This window comes from Ixodes scapularis, unplaced genomic scaffold, assembly GCF_016920785.2.
Source record: "Ixodes scapularis isolate PalLabHiFi unplaced genomic scaffold, ASM1692078v2 PGA_scaffold4__175_contigs__length_147842914, whole genome shotgun sequence".
Lineage (NCBI taxonomy): Eukaryota > Metazoa > Arthropoda > Arachnida > Ixodida > Ixodidae > Ixodes > Ixodes scapularis.
Genome location: NW_024609879.1, coordinates 128,012,336 through 128,031,859, shown reverse-complemented (window position 1 = coordinate 128,031,859; position 19,524 = coordinate 128,012,336). Strand labels below are relative to the sequence as shown.

General features: G+C 46.0%; 1 protein-coding gene across 1 annotated transcript in view; it reads left to right on the top strand.

The window, feature by feature from the left end:
- LOC8029871 (15-hydroxyprostaglandin dehydrogenase [NAD(+)]-like) overlaps positions 1 to 9,035 on the top strand; it is a 40,756-nt gene extending 31,721 nt beyond the window's left edge. The window contains exons 6-7 of the mRNA XM_029990374.4: positions 1,685 to 1,836; positions 8,814 to 9,035. Of these exons, the coding sequence (XP_029846234.2) occupies positions 1,685 to 1,836; positions 8,814 to 8,943 (282 nt within the window). The 3' untranslated portion in view covers positions 8,944 to 9,035. The remainder of the gene's footprint in view (positions 1 to 1,684; positions 1,837 to 8,813) is intronic.
- Positions 9,036 to 19,524: the final 10,489 nt, after the last annotated feature.

Sequence of the window (19,524 nt, the reverse complement as noted above, 5' to 3'; positions counted from 1 at the left end):
CTTTGAATTTTTTATATTTATATTCCTGCCCTCGAAACTTCGATGGACCCCCAATCCGGCCCCTTAGCCGAAAAGTTGGGAGACCCCTAAATTAACACGCAAAAACATTTACAAAAAAAAAACAAAAAAAAAATCGCTTAAGCATTTTTGAATTCGATTTAGGGCAATTGCATCGTTCAAAAAAGCCTCCTATATTCATATATTGAACTGTACGAAGAATATAACGAGCGTAAAAGAAATTTGAAAGAAGCGCTTTTGTAGGCATTCTACCAGAGCTCTGCACGAGGCCGGGCAAACCCGAAAGCACGGCTTGGCCCGAGGGCCGACCCCGGGACGGTTAGCACGAATCGTTCCCGGTCTCGGGCCGGGCCTGGGTCGGGTAGCACGGATTCTTTCCGGGTCCGTGCCGGGAGTAACACACCTTGTAAAACGATGAGAATAAAAGATCAATGCTATGACCGTTTGGACATGAAAAAAAAAAATGAAAAAAAATCCCGAAGTACAAACCGACGAATACGTTAATACTGAACATTTTTAATCCGTCGTGACTTCAGATCGTACTGGACTGCGTTGAATCTGTCACTTGTGCACGCTCTATGATGTCGCAAAACTTTTCTTCATCTTTTGAACAAGTGCTGTTAAAACTAGATAACAGAAAGTATAAAACAGAGAGAGGACGAAACACAGACGAGTACATTCTTTCATGTAATCTATGTTGACATTCGCCTTTTTATGCCGACACTTCTAACGTCGTCGAAGCTCGCATTAAAGCTAAGACGACAAGAACGTCAACCAAAAAATGCTGCATCTCGCATAAAAAAAAAAAAACCTTTTCGACGTTTGATATTTTGACGTCACCACCCAGAGATAAGAGACGCGCATCCTAGCGGTGGAGGAATGAATATGGCACTTTCGACTGTCTTGCGGCGTTGAATCTAGCAGATTTCGGACGTCGAAAGGTGTTTTCTTTTTCCGTACTTCAGCACCACACAGAAAGAAAAAGAAAGTTCAGCAAACGTGCCATAAGTAGTGCGAGGCCCAATCAGGTGAGCTTGCACTACCCAAAATGAGGGCACAACACTTTGCTCAAAGCTTCAGTGAAAGAGGCGGGTCGTCCGCCTTAACCGAGGCCACTTCTTGACGGGCGAATCACTCTTATCGAGCACCATCACCAGCAGTTCGTTGACAGAGTGTATCTAGCACTATATATCGCAGTCGACGCCACCAGGTAATCAGACCAAAGCGTCAAAAGTACAAGTGACGAGGCATTTTCTGATTATGAATGTCCCAGCGGTGAACACGCGCTGCAACGTGATGAACACGCACTGAAACACAAGGAACACCATCCAGATGCGTTTTTGACAATGTCAAATTGGTATAACACCGATTTCCTCGGAGCCCTCTCCCTTCGTGCAAGATTTGAATCTGTAGATACGTATACAGGAACCATTTTGCATGAAGCATTCGTATTCACCTCCGATTCGAAACGGGTACCACAGGGCCCGCAGAGCAGAGAATGAATTGCTTGCGGCCGATAAACGGTTCAGACAACAGCCCCGGGCACACGTTTATGAACCACGTCACGCTGGTCGAAAGATGGTCCGGATTCGCCACGCCCCGCTTGTCTAAATAAACCGATTCACGATCGGCAAACGAAGCTGACAGAAACACCCTGTGTACATAGGCCAAGCTGCACCTGGACCGTCATGGCGTGAGGGTGAATTGCGTGTGTCCAGACCCCATCAACACTCCGCTTTGGGGACAAATCTCCGGCCACTTCAAACTGGACCCGATTACGGCTCCACTGCACGACGTCTACGACAAGCGGGCTCAAAGGTCGGTCAGTTCCCGCTCACCGCTAACTATTCACGCTCCACTCAAAAGCCCCGCACTGCTCACACAAAAGACAGTCTGAGGTCCGTATCTTCCTTGTGTGAGGTTACATTAGTTGTACAAACACTCTCTACAGAGATGCTGGAAATGCATGAAGCAAAAATGCTTCGAATGAACTTGAGGCGCTCGTACGCGAATAATTTTGTGCTGCGTCATGGCTGCAGCGAACGCGGCGTGTTTTTTGTGTCTGCGGCTTAAAAACAATCTGGAGCGTCTGCTTTCCCTCAGTGCACTTGGGGGTGAGCCAATCGCTGCAAACAGCGAACGCAGCTTATGATGCAACCAGTATAAACTCGCTGGAAAGGAGGTGAGGGGAGAGGAGGAAGCCACCAATCATGATTAGTAACCCCCATTACCAGTCACAACAATTTTTTTTCGCGAAGTTATTAGATTCCTAAAGTTGGTCTTATAGACTGGCCTCACTGAAAACGTGTTACTTGTAACGCGTTACAAGTAACGGCGTTACCGCGGTAGCGTGTTATTTTTCCGGTAACATAGTAACGGACCAATTACGTTTTCAAAATGGTACCGGGTAACGTATACTTACGTTACTTATTTCGAGGAACGTGTAACGTAGTTACGTCACTCGTTGCATATTCTTCTCAAACCTTAACACTGCAATTTTTTTTCTTGTATCTAAGCACCAAGCCATAAATTTTTGCGTTTTTTTTTTTGTTAGTATTTTGATCGAATTTTTAAAAGATAAGGTAATTATGTTCAGTTCCTAGATGGACATGATGTTTCTTTAAATATGGCACTATGCCTGCAACGTCAGAGAGTAAAACGTGTTGATTCATAATTAAAGAAGTAACGGAAAAGTAATGTGAGTTCTTTTTAACGGGAACGGTAACGTGTCACTTTTATTTGCAAGTAACGAGTAACGTATTCCGGGTGATTTCAGATAAGATCGACCAAAGGGTGGCTGGTCGACATTTTTAAATCAACTGATGTTTTTATATGACATAGTCTAGTGTCTGGTATAAACGAATCCACACTTAGTTTTGACCAGAAAAAAAATTTGGAGACAAGAAAAATCGTAAGGCAGGGAGAGGTGGACAGTTGCAATAACGCGCACTGATGGAGGGGGCAAGTTTGAAAGTGAATAATTAAAACAATAAAATTAGGAGAATTTTAAAACTTTTTACAAACAAACTATGGGTACAACTTGCTTGTAATATAAAGTAATATTATTTATTAAAAATTTATTTAGTTTTCCAAAAAATTGCCAAACATGCCTGCTCGAACGACAAATGGCAAACTTTGGAAATCTGTATCTCATGAAATAATTTAATCATTATTACATAACTTGCAGACATTATTTTACTAATATATGGCTATTATTGAAAAAATAAATAAGGTATCTGAATGACACAATAGTTACAATATATTTAGGCAAACATGGGAAAAAAATCAAACAAAGAACAATTCCAATGCGAATAAAAAAAAAACACCACCTTCGATTTTTTTTAAATTTGGGTACCCTGTTATACTCTATTTCGGCATTCATTTCTATTAAAAACATGTTGCATCATTGCACTGTGAAAGAAGAAACAACTCCCCAAAGTAGGGTCCTTTTTCAAAGCCTACACTTAGCAGTGTCCTATACAAGAAGTGACTCTGAGTTCCAGTTTCATGAAACTTGCACAAATCTTTTATATACATTTATTCAGATGAGGTCATTGATAAAAAGAGCGATCGGTCACACAGTAAAAGGGAGGAGAAACTATATACAGCATTTTACATAAGCGTACAAAGTGGTATCATATTAGAGACTAATGATTTGAGAAAAGATGATGCAGTGTGAAGTTGTACCTTCCGGTATATTTTACATCTAGAGTAAAATAAATAACTTTACTTCCACACACAAAAACAAAGATATAATAGTAAGATATTTAGGTTGGCTGTGTATTTACGATTACAAACAATTTCAGGTGACGGATGCCATAGTGCCTAACTGGAGCAGCTTCGATGCTCTCGGTGTATGAATGAATCGTGGCAAGCCGATATATTTTATCCTGCTCGAGGATAACATTTTGGGATTTTTTTTATAGTGATCAGATAAAAATTATTAGTAACCACCAACAAAGACAGTAGGTTAAATACCCCGTGAAGAAAAATGTGATAAATAAGATGTCCCTGCATTCAAAATGAGCAGTCCTTGGGAAATCAAATTCGGCACTTTACGCTAAGGTTTTCCTCGCTGTACCCATTTAATAAAGTTGCTTCCAAGCAGATCCGACTGTCCGTGCTACATATACGTCACAGGTCCCTTCTGCTGATGACTTGCTGAGCCGCCACGCCTGCCAAGACTGAATGCCAGGGAAGGCGCGCACCGTCAGCCACTCTTCTTTTTTTTGTTCACGATACCGAACCACCTCATTTTCGTCCAGATATACAAGATGCACGCCTTTCAGTTTCTTTGATAGAACGCTCACCATTGTCCTGGCCGTCTGAATTGCGCTTACTGAACGTTCTCTCAGGTTGTTCAGCGTGGCCTGGTGCTTCACGAGTCCACCAACTCCGTCACATGCATTTTTCCCATGTCCAGATGCAGAAAATAACCACTCGGCTTGTGGGCAATCGTCCTTTGCAAATTGGTGAAGCTGGTAGCGATTCTTGAAATGACTGGCGGCGCCGTCACTTACGTACGTCACGTACGAGTATACCGCAACGTTTGTCTTCAACCCACTCCTTCACTTTTTCTAGAGCCAAGCAAGCGTGAGCGGCGTCGTGACACAGGTCCTCACTGATGATGGCAAAGCTGTTTGTAGATTTTCTTGTCGTCACTACACATGTAAATATCGAAACTTGTTTTTTTTTCCAGTGATATGCTTGCACTTCGTCAGGAAGCACGATGGTCCAGTTTTCAGCAAAGTCAAAATGAAAGACAATGCTCCCGCGTTGCATGCACTGTTTTTCATCGTAGATCGCTTTACCTTGCGTTTGCCGGATATGGTTGTGAAGTACCCAACTTCCAACCGTCACTTGGATGACTTTTAGGAAAGTCTCAGGTTCCAAAGTTTTTTTCACAAGGTCGCCGGACTCCCATGTTGCAAGCACAATCTCTTCATCCTCCGGGATATCAAGTTCCTGGAGTGTAAGAAACTGGCCTTTTGGGGAGTGATCACAGTCTCCTTGAAGGCACAGTTCTGTTGCTGGGTCGCACAGAAATGCCGAGTTCATTTCACCAGTGTTGAATGTTGAGCCTGTAACGTTCTCTAGAGCGGCAATACAAAGATAATAATTGGCGCAGCGCACACAAACGCACACTTCCTGGTGTGGAATACATTGGACCCATCTAGGGCGCAACGAATAAAATTTCGTTAGCCCAACGCCGGAATCGGGATGCTTGTCTTTGTATATACGGAAGGCCTCTCGTATTGAGCGTGTCATGAAGCGCTTTGGCACGAACGTTTTCTCTCCGTTGAGCATGACAGAGATGACGTCCTTCTGGTTGGGACTTTGGCGCGAACATTGTAGCTCGTCTTTCGTGAAGTACTCTATGGCAGCAGACAGGTTCTCAGGGCTCACCTTGCACCTCGTGTAAGGATCCGGCTCATATATACCACACGTCATGCTTTTCCTTGAGTTTTCGGGATTTACTGATGAGGTACATTGAGGCCTGTGGAATCATCTTTTGAACCTCATTCTTCGTCAGTGTTGACGGCAGGAGTGTAAGCAGTTGACAACGTTCCCGGAGAGAGGTGGCGGTTTCAAAGGCCTGCCGAAAGTTGTCCACCCACTCAGTGCATGTGGAGCATGTTGGTTCGGACGACCCCGATGGTGCGTCCCTGTCGTACGCAATACGTAGCCTTGAGCGTATATTCTTGACAGCAACCTGCTCCAGTTCTGTCTGCTTTCTCTTGACATAGGCAGGCCTGTCCCGACTTCTTACGACGCTTGGTTGTCTCAGCGGCGACACATCTGTAGGTAGTATGCTGCGATTTAGATCTTCAATTTCTTCTTCAGCTGGCACAAATATGTCAGGGCACTGCTCTGAGCTTCGCAACGAGATCTCCTTAGTGATGTGCATGAAGCAATGGTAGCACAGGTAGTCCGTCGCACTCACTTTGGTGGAACGGTCACGCGGAAGAATTTGCTTCAACGAGTTTAGGTCCAACTCGCCAACACTTCGAAAATTCCGCTGCTTTGGTATAGTCTTTTTGTGTTTGCAAAAGTAATCTGCACAAAACACTCGTTCGGAGCTCCAGGACGTCTTCATAATGTATACATAAATAATAGAAATTAAACCCCAACTGATGGCATATAATTGCCAAGTGAAAGAACTACTGGGTGCACAAGTGACAAGTCCGAGGCTGAGGAGCTCACTCACTGCAAACGTACATTTGAAAAGAGAGGTCACAACTGAGGCTGTCGGCAAAGCTTGATCCACGTCAAAGGAAGAAAGAGGGAAAGTCTCCAGACAAGAAATTGTGGTCAGCGGCCTTCGAAAAAGACTTTCCGGAATCGCACTGTCGTCCCTCCACGCGCTGATATGAAAGCACCCGAGCTTCTACCACGTGGTTCATGACACAGCCTGAGCCATGTCGGCGACCGGTTCGCGAGGGGTTGGCGGTGGGGTTACGTTGATGGTCACTCGGATTAGCCCTTGCTGTACTGAGCTACCGCCTGCAGTGCCTTATCGCCGGCTGGTGTCAACAACGAGAACACACACAGCCTGTCTACACCAAAACTACAAGCGTTCACCGCACACGCGTCGCCGCCGCTTTTAAGCTTTTGTGAAATTGCTTTCTTTTGCCGCGGAGAACCGCCTTATCTTAACTACGCGCCTGAAATCCTTCCAGGCGGGCGTACACAATATCAAGCGTTTAGAGAAATGCCCGTGGAGTAGAACTATGGGAAAATTCGGAGCCCGCGATGTCGATATCGTCGCCGTTGTGTTAGTACGCCGTCGCGTACTGCAGTCCCCCGTTGGGGGAGGGGGGGGGGGGCGGTCTTTACTACGATAACATGGCGACAGCGTTTACAATCTATGTATTTACGCGAGGCTCGAGTATTTGGGGATAATGCTGCCGGTTGGTGTGCCCCTTTGTGCCTGATATTATCGCCCGTGACGCCAGCGAGTGAGATGGCGACAGGCATGACTGCTCAGTAAACAGGCGTCGGCGGCCATGTTTTGCTGGTTGAAGCGAACCCCCTTGTCCTTGACAGCGAGCGGGGAAATGCGAAAAAAAGATTGTATCGGCCGTTTTGCCAGAACTAGCGACGAGTGTCGTCTGCGGTTTCCGGCAACTATTTTGCCATAATCGTGAGCTTAGCGAGGAATTGATTTTTGCTAGCCACAGAACACTACCACGCAGAAAGGGAATGCTTGAACATGTTTTTGTTCTGGATATATATCAGGGATATATATGAGAGAGAGAGAGAGAGAGATGAAGGTAGAGCGGAAGAGGGAATGGCATATAGTGTCGCAGGAGAATAAAGTAAACAAAGTTACTAGTGGCCGATGGCTGCATGATCTTTTCTCGGATCACTAGTCCGTAATATGATACTTCTTTGTACACAGTAGTTTCTCCTTAATTTAAGTGTGTGAACGATTTCTTTAGTTATCATTGGCCTCATTTGAATAAAAATATATAAAAGATGTGTGTTGGTTTCATGAAACTGGAACTCAGAGTCAGTTCTTGTATAAAACACTGCTAAGTGTAGGCTTTGAAAAAGGACCCTACTTTGGGGAGTTGTATCTTCTTTCTCAATAAAATGATGCAACATGTTTTTAATGGAAATGAATGCCGAAATAGAGTATAACAGGTTACCTAAATTTAAAAAAAATCGAGGGTGGTGTTTTTTTTTTATTCGCATCGGAATTTTTCTTTGTTTGATTTTTTTTCCATGTTTGACTAAATATATCCTAACTATTGTATCACACAGATACCTTAGTTATTTTTTTAATATTAGCTATATATTAGTAGAATAATATCTGCAAATTGTATCATAATGATTAAATTATTTCATGAGATACAGACCTCCAAAGTTTGCCATTTGTCGTTCGAGCAGGCATGTTTGTCAATTTTTAGAAAAATAAATAAATTTTAAATAAATATGAGTACTTTATATTACAAGCAAGCTATACCCATAGTTTGCGCCTAAAACGTATTAGAGTTCTCCTAATGTTATCGCTTTAGTTATTCACTCTCAAACGGGCCCCCTCCATCAGTGCGCGTCCACCACCTCATGCCTTACGATTTTTCCTGTCCCCAAGTATTTTTTCTAGTCAAAACTAAGTTTGGATTCGTTCATACCAGACACTAGACAATAACATATAAAAATATCAGTTGATTTGAAAATGTCGACTAGCCATCCTTTGGTCGATCTTATCTGAAATCACCCTTCCATTACTTTTTTTTTTTTCGGTAACGCCTACAACATTGTGTCAGATGTTGGATGGAGGCAACACGTAGGTTATTTGTTCTCGGCTGGTTACCAAAAGTTTGGCGGTGAGAAATAAATTCTGGTTAAACTTACGCCAGCAAAATGAGGAAAAAAAAAGATGCGCCAAATACTGTGTTTTTTAGAGTGCCCTGTTCGACTTTTAAGTTATACAACATATGACGTCGCACCATTGGAGAGTGCGAGAAAATTTGAATGTTGGTTCCTCCATTGCCTTTTGTTGTCGGTTGCTCAATAGCCATTTTGAATTAGGAATAATAACTAGAATGCCGGGAAAAGTAAAGTATACGGGTGTTCCAGAAATATGTTTAATTTTGGTAGCTCAAAAAAAAAAAAAAAAATAGTCGGAGCTCTTGGGTTTTTTCAGTTGGTCCCCCAGTCTCGACCCTCAGCCACAAGCGGTGCCGTTCACTCTATAGAAGTCGCCAGTAAACTTTGAACTTATTTGAATAGCTGAGTCGCCTCGCTGCGTTTTGAAAATTACTTTTTTTTTTTTTTTTTCTTGACAGGCCGGAAGATGTCGCACGTGGCTTTATCAAACTCCTGGAAGATGACGACAAGAACGGCGCAGCGCTGCTCTCGCTGCACACCGACGGCCTCCAGTATTACAACTTCCAGGAGCCCACGCCGGAGTTTTAGCCGGACCAAAAATACAGACATGACTGTCTTAATAGAAGGGAGAGTAGGGCGAGTTGGTAGGCGTTCATTGTGACAACAGAGCGTAAAGAACCGGCAACGAAAAAAGAGAACGAACAGGGCCGAGCACTGACTGGCAACTGAACCCTTATCTTGAGCCCTTGATGCCCCGCCTGGATGGACGAATGGATATTAATGACTGCACCTTTTATAACGAAGCTTGCATCACCTTGCTTAGAAAAGCTAAAGCCTTCCCACGATTTCTACGCTGGGGCACAAACAAAGGTTCCATCCATGGTAGCCAGACCAGTTTTCGAGGCGTGACTGAATGGTGAGATTGAATTTTTAGATTTGGGTAGGTCTTTGTCCGTGTTCAACGGTGTGTCTTGTATTGCGTACGGTCTCGAGTTTAGGAGGTTATAATGTCAGTGCCACCTTACCAGGCATCGGAAATGCGCAGAATTCACTCAGAGCGGAAGTGCAGGATTCATGTGATAATTTTCGAAATCAACGTTCAAATGTCAGTCAATGCTTGGTCCTGTAAATTTTCTTCTTACGTCATCGTTTTTTTTTTCTTCTTTCATCGCGCCGTTTCCACGATGATGAATGACGTCGCACGCCTAATTAGTCTAGCCTTGTATTACATACCAGTATAGATTGCATCCCTGTTTGTCGCATGCTTTTATACTGAACAACTATATTTCACAGAGCTTTTTGTAAGACAAATAAAGATGTATTGTTCAAAATTAAGTTTAAACATTTTTCAACAAAATACAAAATCAAAGCCGTCAAAGCTATCTCTTATGCGTTCTGTACAGGCGAGTTACATGGCCAGAGGGACATAGCTGGCTAAATAAATCACCATAATACGTCCGATAATAAACGAATTCAAATGCGTGAAACGAACAAAAAACATTGAAATGAAGCACATACCACATCAAAACGTGCTTGCGTGACACCTTATACAGGGAGTTTCGGAGCGCCATTCGGGCGTAAAAAGATTTATATAAATCAACAAATAAAGCTCATAAACTTTTTACTGAGCTGTCTTCGTGGGGTGCATTAATCATATGCAAGTTTCATAAACATAGGCTTAAAAAAATATAAATATAAGCCTAAAAAGTCCTCTTTTTTTTTTCACTCAGCAGCAGGGAGCAAAACAGTGTCATTCCACGCCAAAGGATCCATGTCTTAGCTCGATCCTCACAAATTTTTAAAGGTTTTTTGACGACACAAGTTTTGCGGAAAGTAGGCCCCAAGAGGTTTAAAAAAAATATTTTAAAAAAAGGTCTGAAACGAGATTGCATAATTAACACAGTTGTTAGTAGTTCAATATACTCTTCTAAATTATCCCCAGGATGTCTTGTTACTCGTTTCCGAGTGTTTTTAAGGGTGTAGATGCGTTAAACATGTATTTGTTACTGTGCTTCCTCAAATAAATAGACACCATTGAACATATAGCAAAATATTTCGTAAAAAAAGATCATAAAGGTAGTCGGTTGTCTATATAGACGCACACAACAAACAAATATAAAGTTTTAAAACGCATATTTTTAAAGCGAAATAATAATTTTTAATTTTGGTCTATTGCAAGTATTGAAACTACTGCAAAATAATGTTTTCAAAGAAAAAGCCAAAAGGTGTTCTATCTAAAAATGCATACTTCACGGTTGTACGTAGTTAATAATTAAGAAAATAAATGAATACAGTTAAAAAAAAGTATTTATTAAAAGGTAAATAATTTCTATATGTTTGTTCAATAAACAAATTGCAAAAAACTCAGTTGAAAAACAAAAGAAAAAAAGATCTGGTGTTCGGTTTAAAAATACATACTTAACGGTTGCACATAGCTTAGAATGTAGTATTTTTTAAAGGTAATGTTTTTTTTTTGTTTTTTTCCATCGTTTTTTTTTTTTTTGCGTTTTGGTTCTGCGGCAGACAAACGCATTATATTGCATACTTTAGCAAACAATGCTACTGAACTAGAAAGCAGATGACGCAAGCTGTAGGAACCGACAGAATGAGAGCAGTAGCTGGCGTGTCCTCCGAACACCCGACCAGGGTGTAAGATAGACAGGTGGGGAAACGGCCCATAGAAACCTACCGCAGCGCCGTGACCGGATTGTGTACTCGTCTGCTTGCGGGTGGCTTGCGGGTACCCCCGATTTGCGACAGATGGCGCTGCGGCGAGAAGAAAAAAATTGGAATCGAATTTGCTTGGAACTCTATGGGAGAGTGCGCAAAATAAACTGAGAGCACGACAGTCCTCCATTGAAAATCCACGAGAAATCCTCTCCATCAGTTTAACCGGTCGCCAGCGTTCGCCCACCTGGAGCGAAAGTTCGCGGTGCTCCCCATAGATGGCGCCACAGAAAAAGAGAAAACCGAGGGGGACACAATCCGGTCGCTCATTTGGCTCTCGTTTCACCACCTGTCTATCTTACACCCTGGGAGAGACCGTGCTCGAGGCGAAGACATACGAAGCTCGCGCTAGAGGAGGGACAACCCAAGTCCTTCCCTGCAATTTTTGTCTTTGGTGGCGCCACCTCGCGGGCGCCCTCCTCTGACGTAGCTGGTAGGAAGCGAGCAGACGACGCGCTATGCCAAAGCACGGAGTGGATGTGTTGGTTCGCATCTGTGCCGATTAAAAACGGTTTATTAGTAAACGTGTACGAAGTTTTTGTGAGTGATCTTTCTAATGAATAACTGCAACTCAAAGTTTCTTTTTGTATAAAAAAATGACTTTAAAATGTTCAAAAAAAAAAAAAGCCTTCAGCTTCTCATTACAGCTTGCGCGGCACGTGTCAGGACTATTAACAGCCTCTCTCATTCTTGATTTTTTAGGATCTGTGGAGGCTACTGTAAAAAAGTGTTTTTCATTCACCAGAGTAAATGACGTGCTATGTACTTAGGTGTGCACGCAGGACACAGCTCTGTTTTGAAGCGCCGCACTCTTGTTTTAGCTGCATTGAGCTTGCCGATACCGACGCTTCTATCCAAGTGCGACTCGGCAGTTGCTGACAAGCAAATGCTCGTCAGCAACTGACCTTCAGCTCCTCCGGCATCGAATACGTGGCAAAGATGTTCGTCACATGGCGACTTCTGCTAGAAAGCGGAAATTTTCATGAATTCTTAAATTCTCGAACATGGCCTAGAAAATTAATATGTTTTAATCGCTCGCTGACAAGCGCGTCACGCATCATACGCATTTGGAACCGGGAAATTAACATATAAGCGGTAGTAATTCGTAGCCTCATTATTTTGGGACGCTCAAGTGTCACCGACTTACTGGAATTAAATCACGATGGGGTCTCGCACGTTTAACGCCGACCGGGTGAATAAGCAAGGAATTAATAGAAACGACTCCGGAAGCCAGCCACCGCTTCTTCCTGCCAGTTATTTGAGGGTATGTTAGTTCACTGGTTTACAAAATTCAAAAAGGGAAAAACTTGGAGCTTATAGGAGACCAGGACTTACAGAACAGATTGGAAACAACATGACACACGGAGTCGCTTTCACCGAAGTGTTTACAACATACGCGAGAAGTTCTCGAATTTCGCTTTCCTATTTTCAATTTAACGAAACATTCCTTTCCCACTTTTATTTTGTCCAAATTATAAAAACAATAAATTCGCCGTAGTAGACGTTGTAGTGGGGTAAAGCGCTAGATATTCTATTTTCATCGTCCAGCTTTTTTGTACTGGGGTGCAGAACAGCACACCACCATCGCTTCGACACATCAGCGCTAAGATTTGTTAGGACTATGCGTTTCAAGCTTTGGTAAAATGTCCTACTATAAATATCACTTCAACAAATAAAGACAACGCATGAAACAGGCTTTGCCGCGCGTTACTCAAACAGCGCATGAAGCGAGCTCACGAACCGAGAATCCAAGATCTGCGCGGTCTGTCCCAGTCTGTCCCACCCAACGTTACTAAAACACTCAGTTGGGTAACTCCCATAGAGACAGCTTCAAAAAAGTGGCCCCAATCTGTCTCCGATCAGTCAGTCAGTCAGTCAGTCAGCAACTTTATTGAACCTTATTAAATGGGCTTATGCCCAAAACGAGGGTTCGTTAGGGAGGGGAATAGGGGAGGGATCTTCTTTCCGACAATCGGGTCTTTAACCGATGCTCTATTTCTAGTGTCCTTAGAATCACTGCCAACTGTGTTTCGTAGTCCTCTGAGGCCAGGAGCACACACCAGGGAAGATCTTCGTCTTGATCGTCCAGTCTGCTTTGGAGCGTGGCTGGTATCGGGTTGCTCGGGCACATCCAATACGTGTGCGCCCAGCCACCGTCAACACTACCACATTCCTCGCACTTGTCGCTGAAGAGATCCGGCCAGATTCTGCTCAGCATGCGGGGAGTTAGGCTGTTATGTAGCTGAAGTCTTCTCCACGTCGATTCTTGGGTTCGCGAGAGTCGCTTATGAGGGGCGCCCATGAACTTGCGCTGCATTCGGATACTTCTTAGAATATCGTTGTACGCTCGAGGGCCTCTGTCGTATGGCGCGACCCCGTAGCAGTGGTCTCCGTCCGTTGTGGCTCGGCAGCTCGTCGCCCGGATTTGTTGTGCACGGGTTACGAGTGCGTGGGCCTCTTCGTTTCCCGAGTGTCCAGAGTGTCCGGGCACCCAGGTTAACGAGAATCTGGATCCTGTCTGCGGTGTCTTCTTCTGAAGGATCATGCGGGCTGCCTTGCCAACCTTTCCATCACCAAAGTTCGAGATGGCCGTTCTCGAGTCTGAGGTGATTGTGGCTTGTTTGGTTCTGGATGCCGCCATGGTTAAGGCCAAGGCGACGGCTACTTCTTCTGCCTCGTCAATATTCTCCGCACAGACAGAGGCCGTAGTCTTGTCGTTGGTGCTGCAGACTGCTATCACGTACTTGTTCCATGTTCTTGGGCACGGGCCTGCGTCTGCGTGGTAAACATGTTCCCGGTCGCCGTGGAGCTTGTCCAGTGCTTTGGCTCTGGCTTCTCTCCTGTCCTTATTTCTCTCGGTGTCCATATTTTTCGGTAGGGGCGGAACTCGTACCGAATCTTTCCATTCGTGGGATATTGCATTTCTGCTTGTGAGGACGTGTTGTTCACATTCCTTGATTCTCTGGAGAGTCCTGCGTCCCGTTTCCGTTCTAGAGATCCGTAGTACTTGCGACTGCTTCTGTGCAGATCTCATTTCCTCGAAGCTGTTGTATATTCCTAGTTGTTCCATCGCTTCTGTAGACGTGGATACTGGTATGCTCAGTGCTATCTTGAAAGCTTTCCTCACAATTAAGTTGAGTTGCTTGATCGAAGCCTCGGTCTGATACATGTACGGCGCCGCGTACATTATCCTGCTGAGGACGAAGGCTTGGACTAGTCGGCATGTTCCATTCTCCTTCAATCCGTAGCTCTTTCGTGATACTCTTCTCACGAGTCTCGCTACGTTGTCGGCGTTTCTCTTGATGTCAGCGATGAGACTGCTCTGCTCCCTCTTGATGGTTACCGTCATGCCGAGAATTCGAACTTTTTCGGCTCTCGGTACGTCGATTTTTTGCAGCTTGAGGTAGAATTCCATCTCTTCTGTTAGAGCTCCCTGCGACGGTGGTCTGACTAGGAGCGCCGATTTTTCAGTTGCAAGCTCCAGACCCATCTTTGCAGCTTCTTCTTTGACAATTTCTACGCCGGCTTTCATCACTTTCCCCATGTATGGTGAGTGGTGCGCTGTCCAAATCGTGATGTCGTCAGCGTAGATTGCGTGCTGCAGCCCCACGACTTGCTCAAGTTTCCGCGACATTGGCAGCATGGCAATGTTGAAGAGGAGCGGAGATATTACTGCTCCTTGAGGAGTTCCGCTGCCAACATTTACTGGGAAGGTTTCGGACGTGTCTCCTTCTAGCTGAATGTTTGCCGTCCTATCTGATAGGAACGAGCGAACATAGTTGTACGTTCGCTTCCCTAGCCCTAGCTCCGAGATTTGCCTGAGTATAGCCGCGTGTGATATGCGATCAAAGGCTTTCTTCAGATCGAGTGCTGCTAGGGCGGTCCATTTCTTATTGTCTTCTTCCTCTCTGAGCTGTATAAACACGTCCTGCGTCGACAGGTGTCTTCGAAATCCGAACATCTGGTGCGTAAACAGGTTGTTCTCCTCCATGTACTCTTGAACACGTACTTGAATAATGCGTTCAAGTAGCTTGCCCACCCAAGATGTGAGGGAAATCGGGCGCAGGTTCTCCAACATGAGTGGCTTGCCCGGTTTCGGTATAAAGCAGACCGTGGCGTGTCGGAAACTGCTTGGAAGGTTTCCGCTAGTCCATAGCTCGTTAAAGTATTCCGTGATTCGCTCCACGGAATTGTCGTCAAGGTTTCGTAGCATGCGGTTCGTAATCTTGTCTTGGCCTGGTGTGGAAGTTGTTTTGACTCCAGCCATAGCCTTTCTGACTTCGCTTTCGGTGATGGGCGCGTCCAGCTTGTCGTTTATGGCTCCTTCGTATTCCGTTGGAATCTCAGTAGTAGATGGCGGAGATTCTAAGTATTGCGTCCTGAGTTTGTTATAGATTTCGTCATCCTTGAGGTCTCTGACGAGCTTCGCTAGGAGTTTGCGCTTCTCGAGCTTGGTATCTTCCGGCGCCAACATGCGCCTGAATAGGGTTCATGGACTCTTGGTGTGAAGCCTTCCGTGCAGTTCGTCACATATTTGCTGCCACTGTTGTTGATTTAATTTCTGAGCGTGTTCTTCAATCTTCTTACTGAGCTTGGCCGCTTTTTTCCTCAATTTACGGTACCGCTTTCCGGTGTTCCTCCATCGTCTGTATATGGAGCGGTAAGCTTCTAGCATATGCTGGAGTTTACTATCCATAGTCCGGGTTTGGGTAGGATTTTCTACTTCGGTCGTAACAGACTCGTGATCTTCGACTAGCTGTGCGCATCATTCTTCGATCGTGTGCAACGGCCTGTCTTTCCGCTTCTGCCTGAACTTGTCCCAGTCCGTGCATTTCTGCGTTGGGAATTTTGCGCTCTTGTATCCGGGCAGGGGGACCCTCGTCTCGATGACGTAGTGATCGCTGCCGAGATTTTCACGCGTGTTCAGCCACGTGTAGTCATCGATGTTGATATCAAATGTGAGGTCCGGGTTCGTGTCTTTCTGAGCACTGTTTCCGATCCTGGTGTAGTCCGCAACTTCGTTGAGGAGAAAAGCTTCGTGCAACTCGGCTTGGTTGGCGTTTTCCCTCCCCTTGGGTGTGTCTCTGCCGTAGCCCCATATGGTGTTGTGCGCATTGAAATCGCCCAGCACTAGTGTCGGATTTTCACCCGCTACGCGGCTCGTCTCCGCAAAGACCTTGGCGCATGCGCTCGTGGTGTCTTTGGGGTTCGAGTAAACGTTACAGATGAATAAGCTTTTGTGCTTCTTTTTCTTCGGTATAATTTCCGTGACCATTGCTTTCACCGATTCATCCAGGTCAACTTCGTGTTGCTTGACTGGGAGATGTCGTCTGACGAAAGTATGAATCGTTTGTCCGGTTGGCTGAACTTCTGCATCGAATCTTGCGTACCCTTGCAGGTTACATTGGTCTTCAGATTCTTGTACCGTTATAATGTCCGGAGGAGTTTCCGTATCCATCATAAACATCTTGAGCGAGTTGATCCGGGCGCAAAGTCCTCCGCTATTCCACTGCCACACGACAATGTTATTACTGTTGTCCATTGGCGCGCTGTTCGAGCCGCTCGAGCCGTTCGAATACGTTCTGGAATGCCTTGTCGTGGTTGTCCATTCTCTGTTTCATTTCGTTGAGCATAGCCTCAAGCCTAGCTAGTACCGCCAGGATGGCGTTCTGGTTGGGCTCTTCTTTTCTTCTAACCTTCCCGGGCCTGCTGGTCTTGGTTTCGTCACTTGTCTGTGCAGAATTGACGGTGCTCTCTGAGTCTGTGCGCTTACGCGGACGTACACTGGGCAGAGACGGAGGCGGTGCCATTTCCACTTCTTTGACTGTCGTCTGTTCATTAGGCGGTTCCGTAACTAGTGGGTTTGAGCCGTGCCTCTCCTTCTGTAGCTCCCGTAGGAGTTGCTGGTTGAGTCTTCTGAGCTCTTCCTGTTTTCGCAGGCTCTCCTCGTGCTTGCGTACGAGGTCTTCGTATTTCTTTTAGAGCTCCTTAATTCTAGGATTGGAGTCTTGCTTCTTCTTGCTTGCGCGTTTTTTCTTGCGGAGGGTTTGAGCGTAGCTCAGCTCTTCTTCCGAGTCTTCTCCCGCTGTAGTGACGTAACTCAGTTCTGGAAAATTCTTCTTTCCCATGTCTATTTTCACCGTCTCCCGATCTCGTTCTGGAGTGCTCTTTTTCGGAGACTTCGGCTCGGGCAAAGGCTTGTATCTGTCCTTACATTCCTTTCCTCCGGTGTAGTGGCTGCCGCCGCAGATGACGCATCTGGGTTTGCACGTATGCTCCGTGCGCATGCCTGGAATTTTCCCGGGGAAGTCGTGCTCCTCGCCGCAGTTGGGACAAATTTGGCTGAGTCCGTACGGGCAGGAGTCTGCTCGGTGTCCCATCTCTCGGCACGATGTGCACGCTTGCTTTTTCTCTTGGTATAGGTGGTACCTATAGGCACAGCAGTAGAATACTATAAATCCAGGAAGTTCCGTGGTGTCGAGGGTGACGAGAATCGAGGTGGTCCGCCCCATCCTCTTCGCGTCGGATATAGGTATCTTGAGGTTCTCCAGTTTGAGTTGCTCGTAGATCTCCTGGTCCGTGAACGGGATAGAAATCGGGAGGCATTTGGAGACCACTGTTCTTACAGACTCCTTTCGGTTGGCCGTGTACGCTTGGGTTTCTGCTTCTGCTCCCGGGTACTTGAGTGTGGTGATACCCAGGTACTTCTGCGCCCTTTGCTTGTCGTTTGTCCTGATGGTGATCGTGTTGTTCATGGTGTTCTTCGTCACGAGGTCCGTACCGATCATGTCTCGAGGCGATACTCCGGTCGCGGTGGCGATCGCGGCCGTGATTTCACCGATGACGATAGTCTTCAGGTCCAGTCCTTTCGTACGAATGATGATTCCGTATGCTCTGTCCTCGTCCTTTATGGTGGTCCGGAACTTCCTCGACAATTTGACTCGAAGTTTTGTTCCACCCACAGTCCTCCATTGCGACTTCTCTCTCGCCGCGTCTGTTTCCGGTGAGCTGGCTTGCTTCTCCTTTTCTTCATCGCGCTTGATGTAGTTCATGAGTGTGGCTAAGTTCCGCTGCTCCCTCGTTGCGACCGCCATGGCGCCTCGTGAGGGACGGAGCGTTAGGCCTAGCGCTAGGCCTAGCCGCCCGACTTGAAATTTCGTCCGAAATAGGCCTTTCTTGCGGAAGTTTCGTGTAAAACGACGATTCCGTGGCTTCGCTATGTCGTCCGCTGATCGAAAAGAGTTAAGACTCACCCCCAAGGGCCCAGGTTCCGCGGTGAAACGCCGATGATGAATAAACCTTTATTTGTCGAGCATCAGGTGCAGATGTTAGGGCACCCGCCCGGTGGAGGGCATCCTTAGTCCGGGATACCCTGGCTACGGCTGGCTATCCGGGCCCTTGTCACCAAGTCTTGCTGGATCCCAGGGTCCGGGCTGGTCAGACAGGCCATCCACTGCTCGTAGGATGGGGTGGGTTTGGGAGTGAGGTCCGGGGTTCGTTGGCATTCGCATACCTGATGGTAAAGGTTGCCGGGAGAAGGACAAAAATTACAAGTGGCGGCGTATTGAGCGGGATAGATGGCGTGAAGAAGGGTGCTGTGGGGATATGTGTTGGTCTGCAGTCTTCGGAGGGTGGTGGCTTCATCTCTTGATAATCTTGGGTGCGGTGCCGGGTATTTTCTTCGGTCGTGACGGTAGTGGGCTAGTATGTCGGCATAGTTGATGAGCAGGTCGGTCGTGGGGGCAACAAGTGAGGTTGTTCCCTCTCGGGTAATGGCCCGGTGTGTATGCGCGCGGGCAGCGGCATGTGCCGCCTCATTACCTTCGAGGTGTTCGTGTCCGGGTACCCAGACTAGGTGTACTTCGGGGAGCCGGGGGATGGTCTTGAGGATGCGAAGCGCTGTTTTCGAGATGCGTCCCCGTAGGTAATTCCGACACGCTGCCTGAGAGTCTGTGAGCACTGTAATTATATCGCCGCCTGTCGTTGCGGCTAGGGCGATGGCAATTTCTTCGGCGGCTTCTGTAGATGTTGTGCGGACTGTGAGTGCGGTCATTTCTTGCCCTGCTGCATTGGTTACACATACAGCATGGGCTGGCTTATGCGGATACGGGGAGGCGTCGGTGTATCTTGCAGTTGGGCTATCGCCATATTTGGTGTTCATGGTTCGTGCCCTAGCGATGCGCCGAGCCTTATTGTAAACCGGATGCATGTTCTTCGGGATCTGGGCTACACGAATGGCTTTTCTTAGGTGCAGAGGTATTCGTTCTTTGTGGTCTTGCAAGGAGGGTGTCGCGTAGCCTAACTTTCTCAGTGTGGCTCGTCCGGTAGGTGTTAATTTAAGGCGTTCTAACTGGGAGATGTGATGTGCTTCTTGTAACTCTTCCCAGGTGTTGTGAATTCCTAGTAGCAACAAATTCTTCGTTGAAGTTTTGGGAGGTAGTC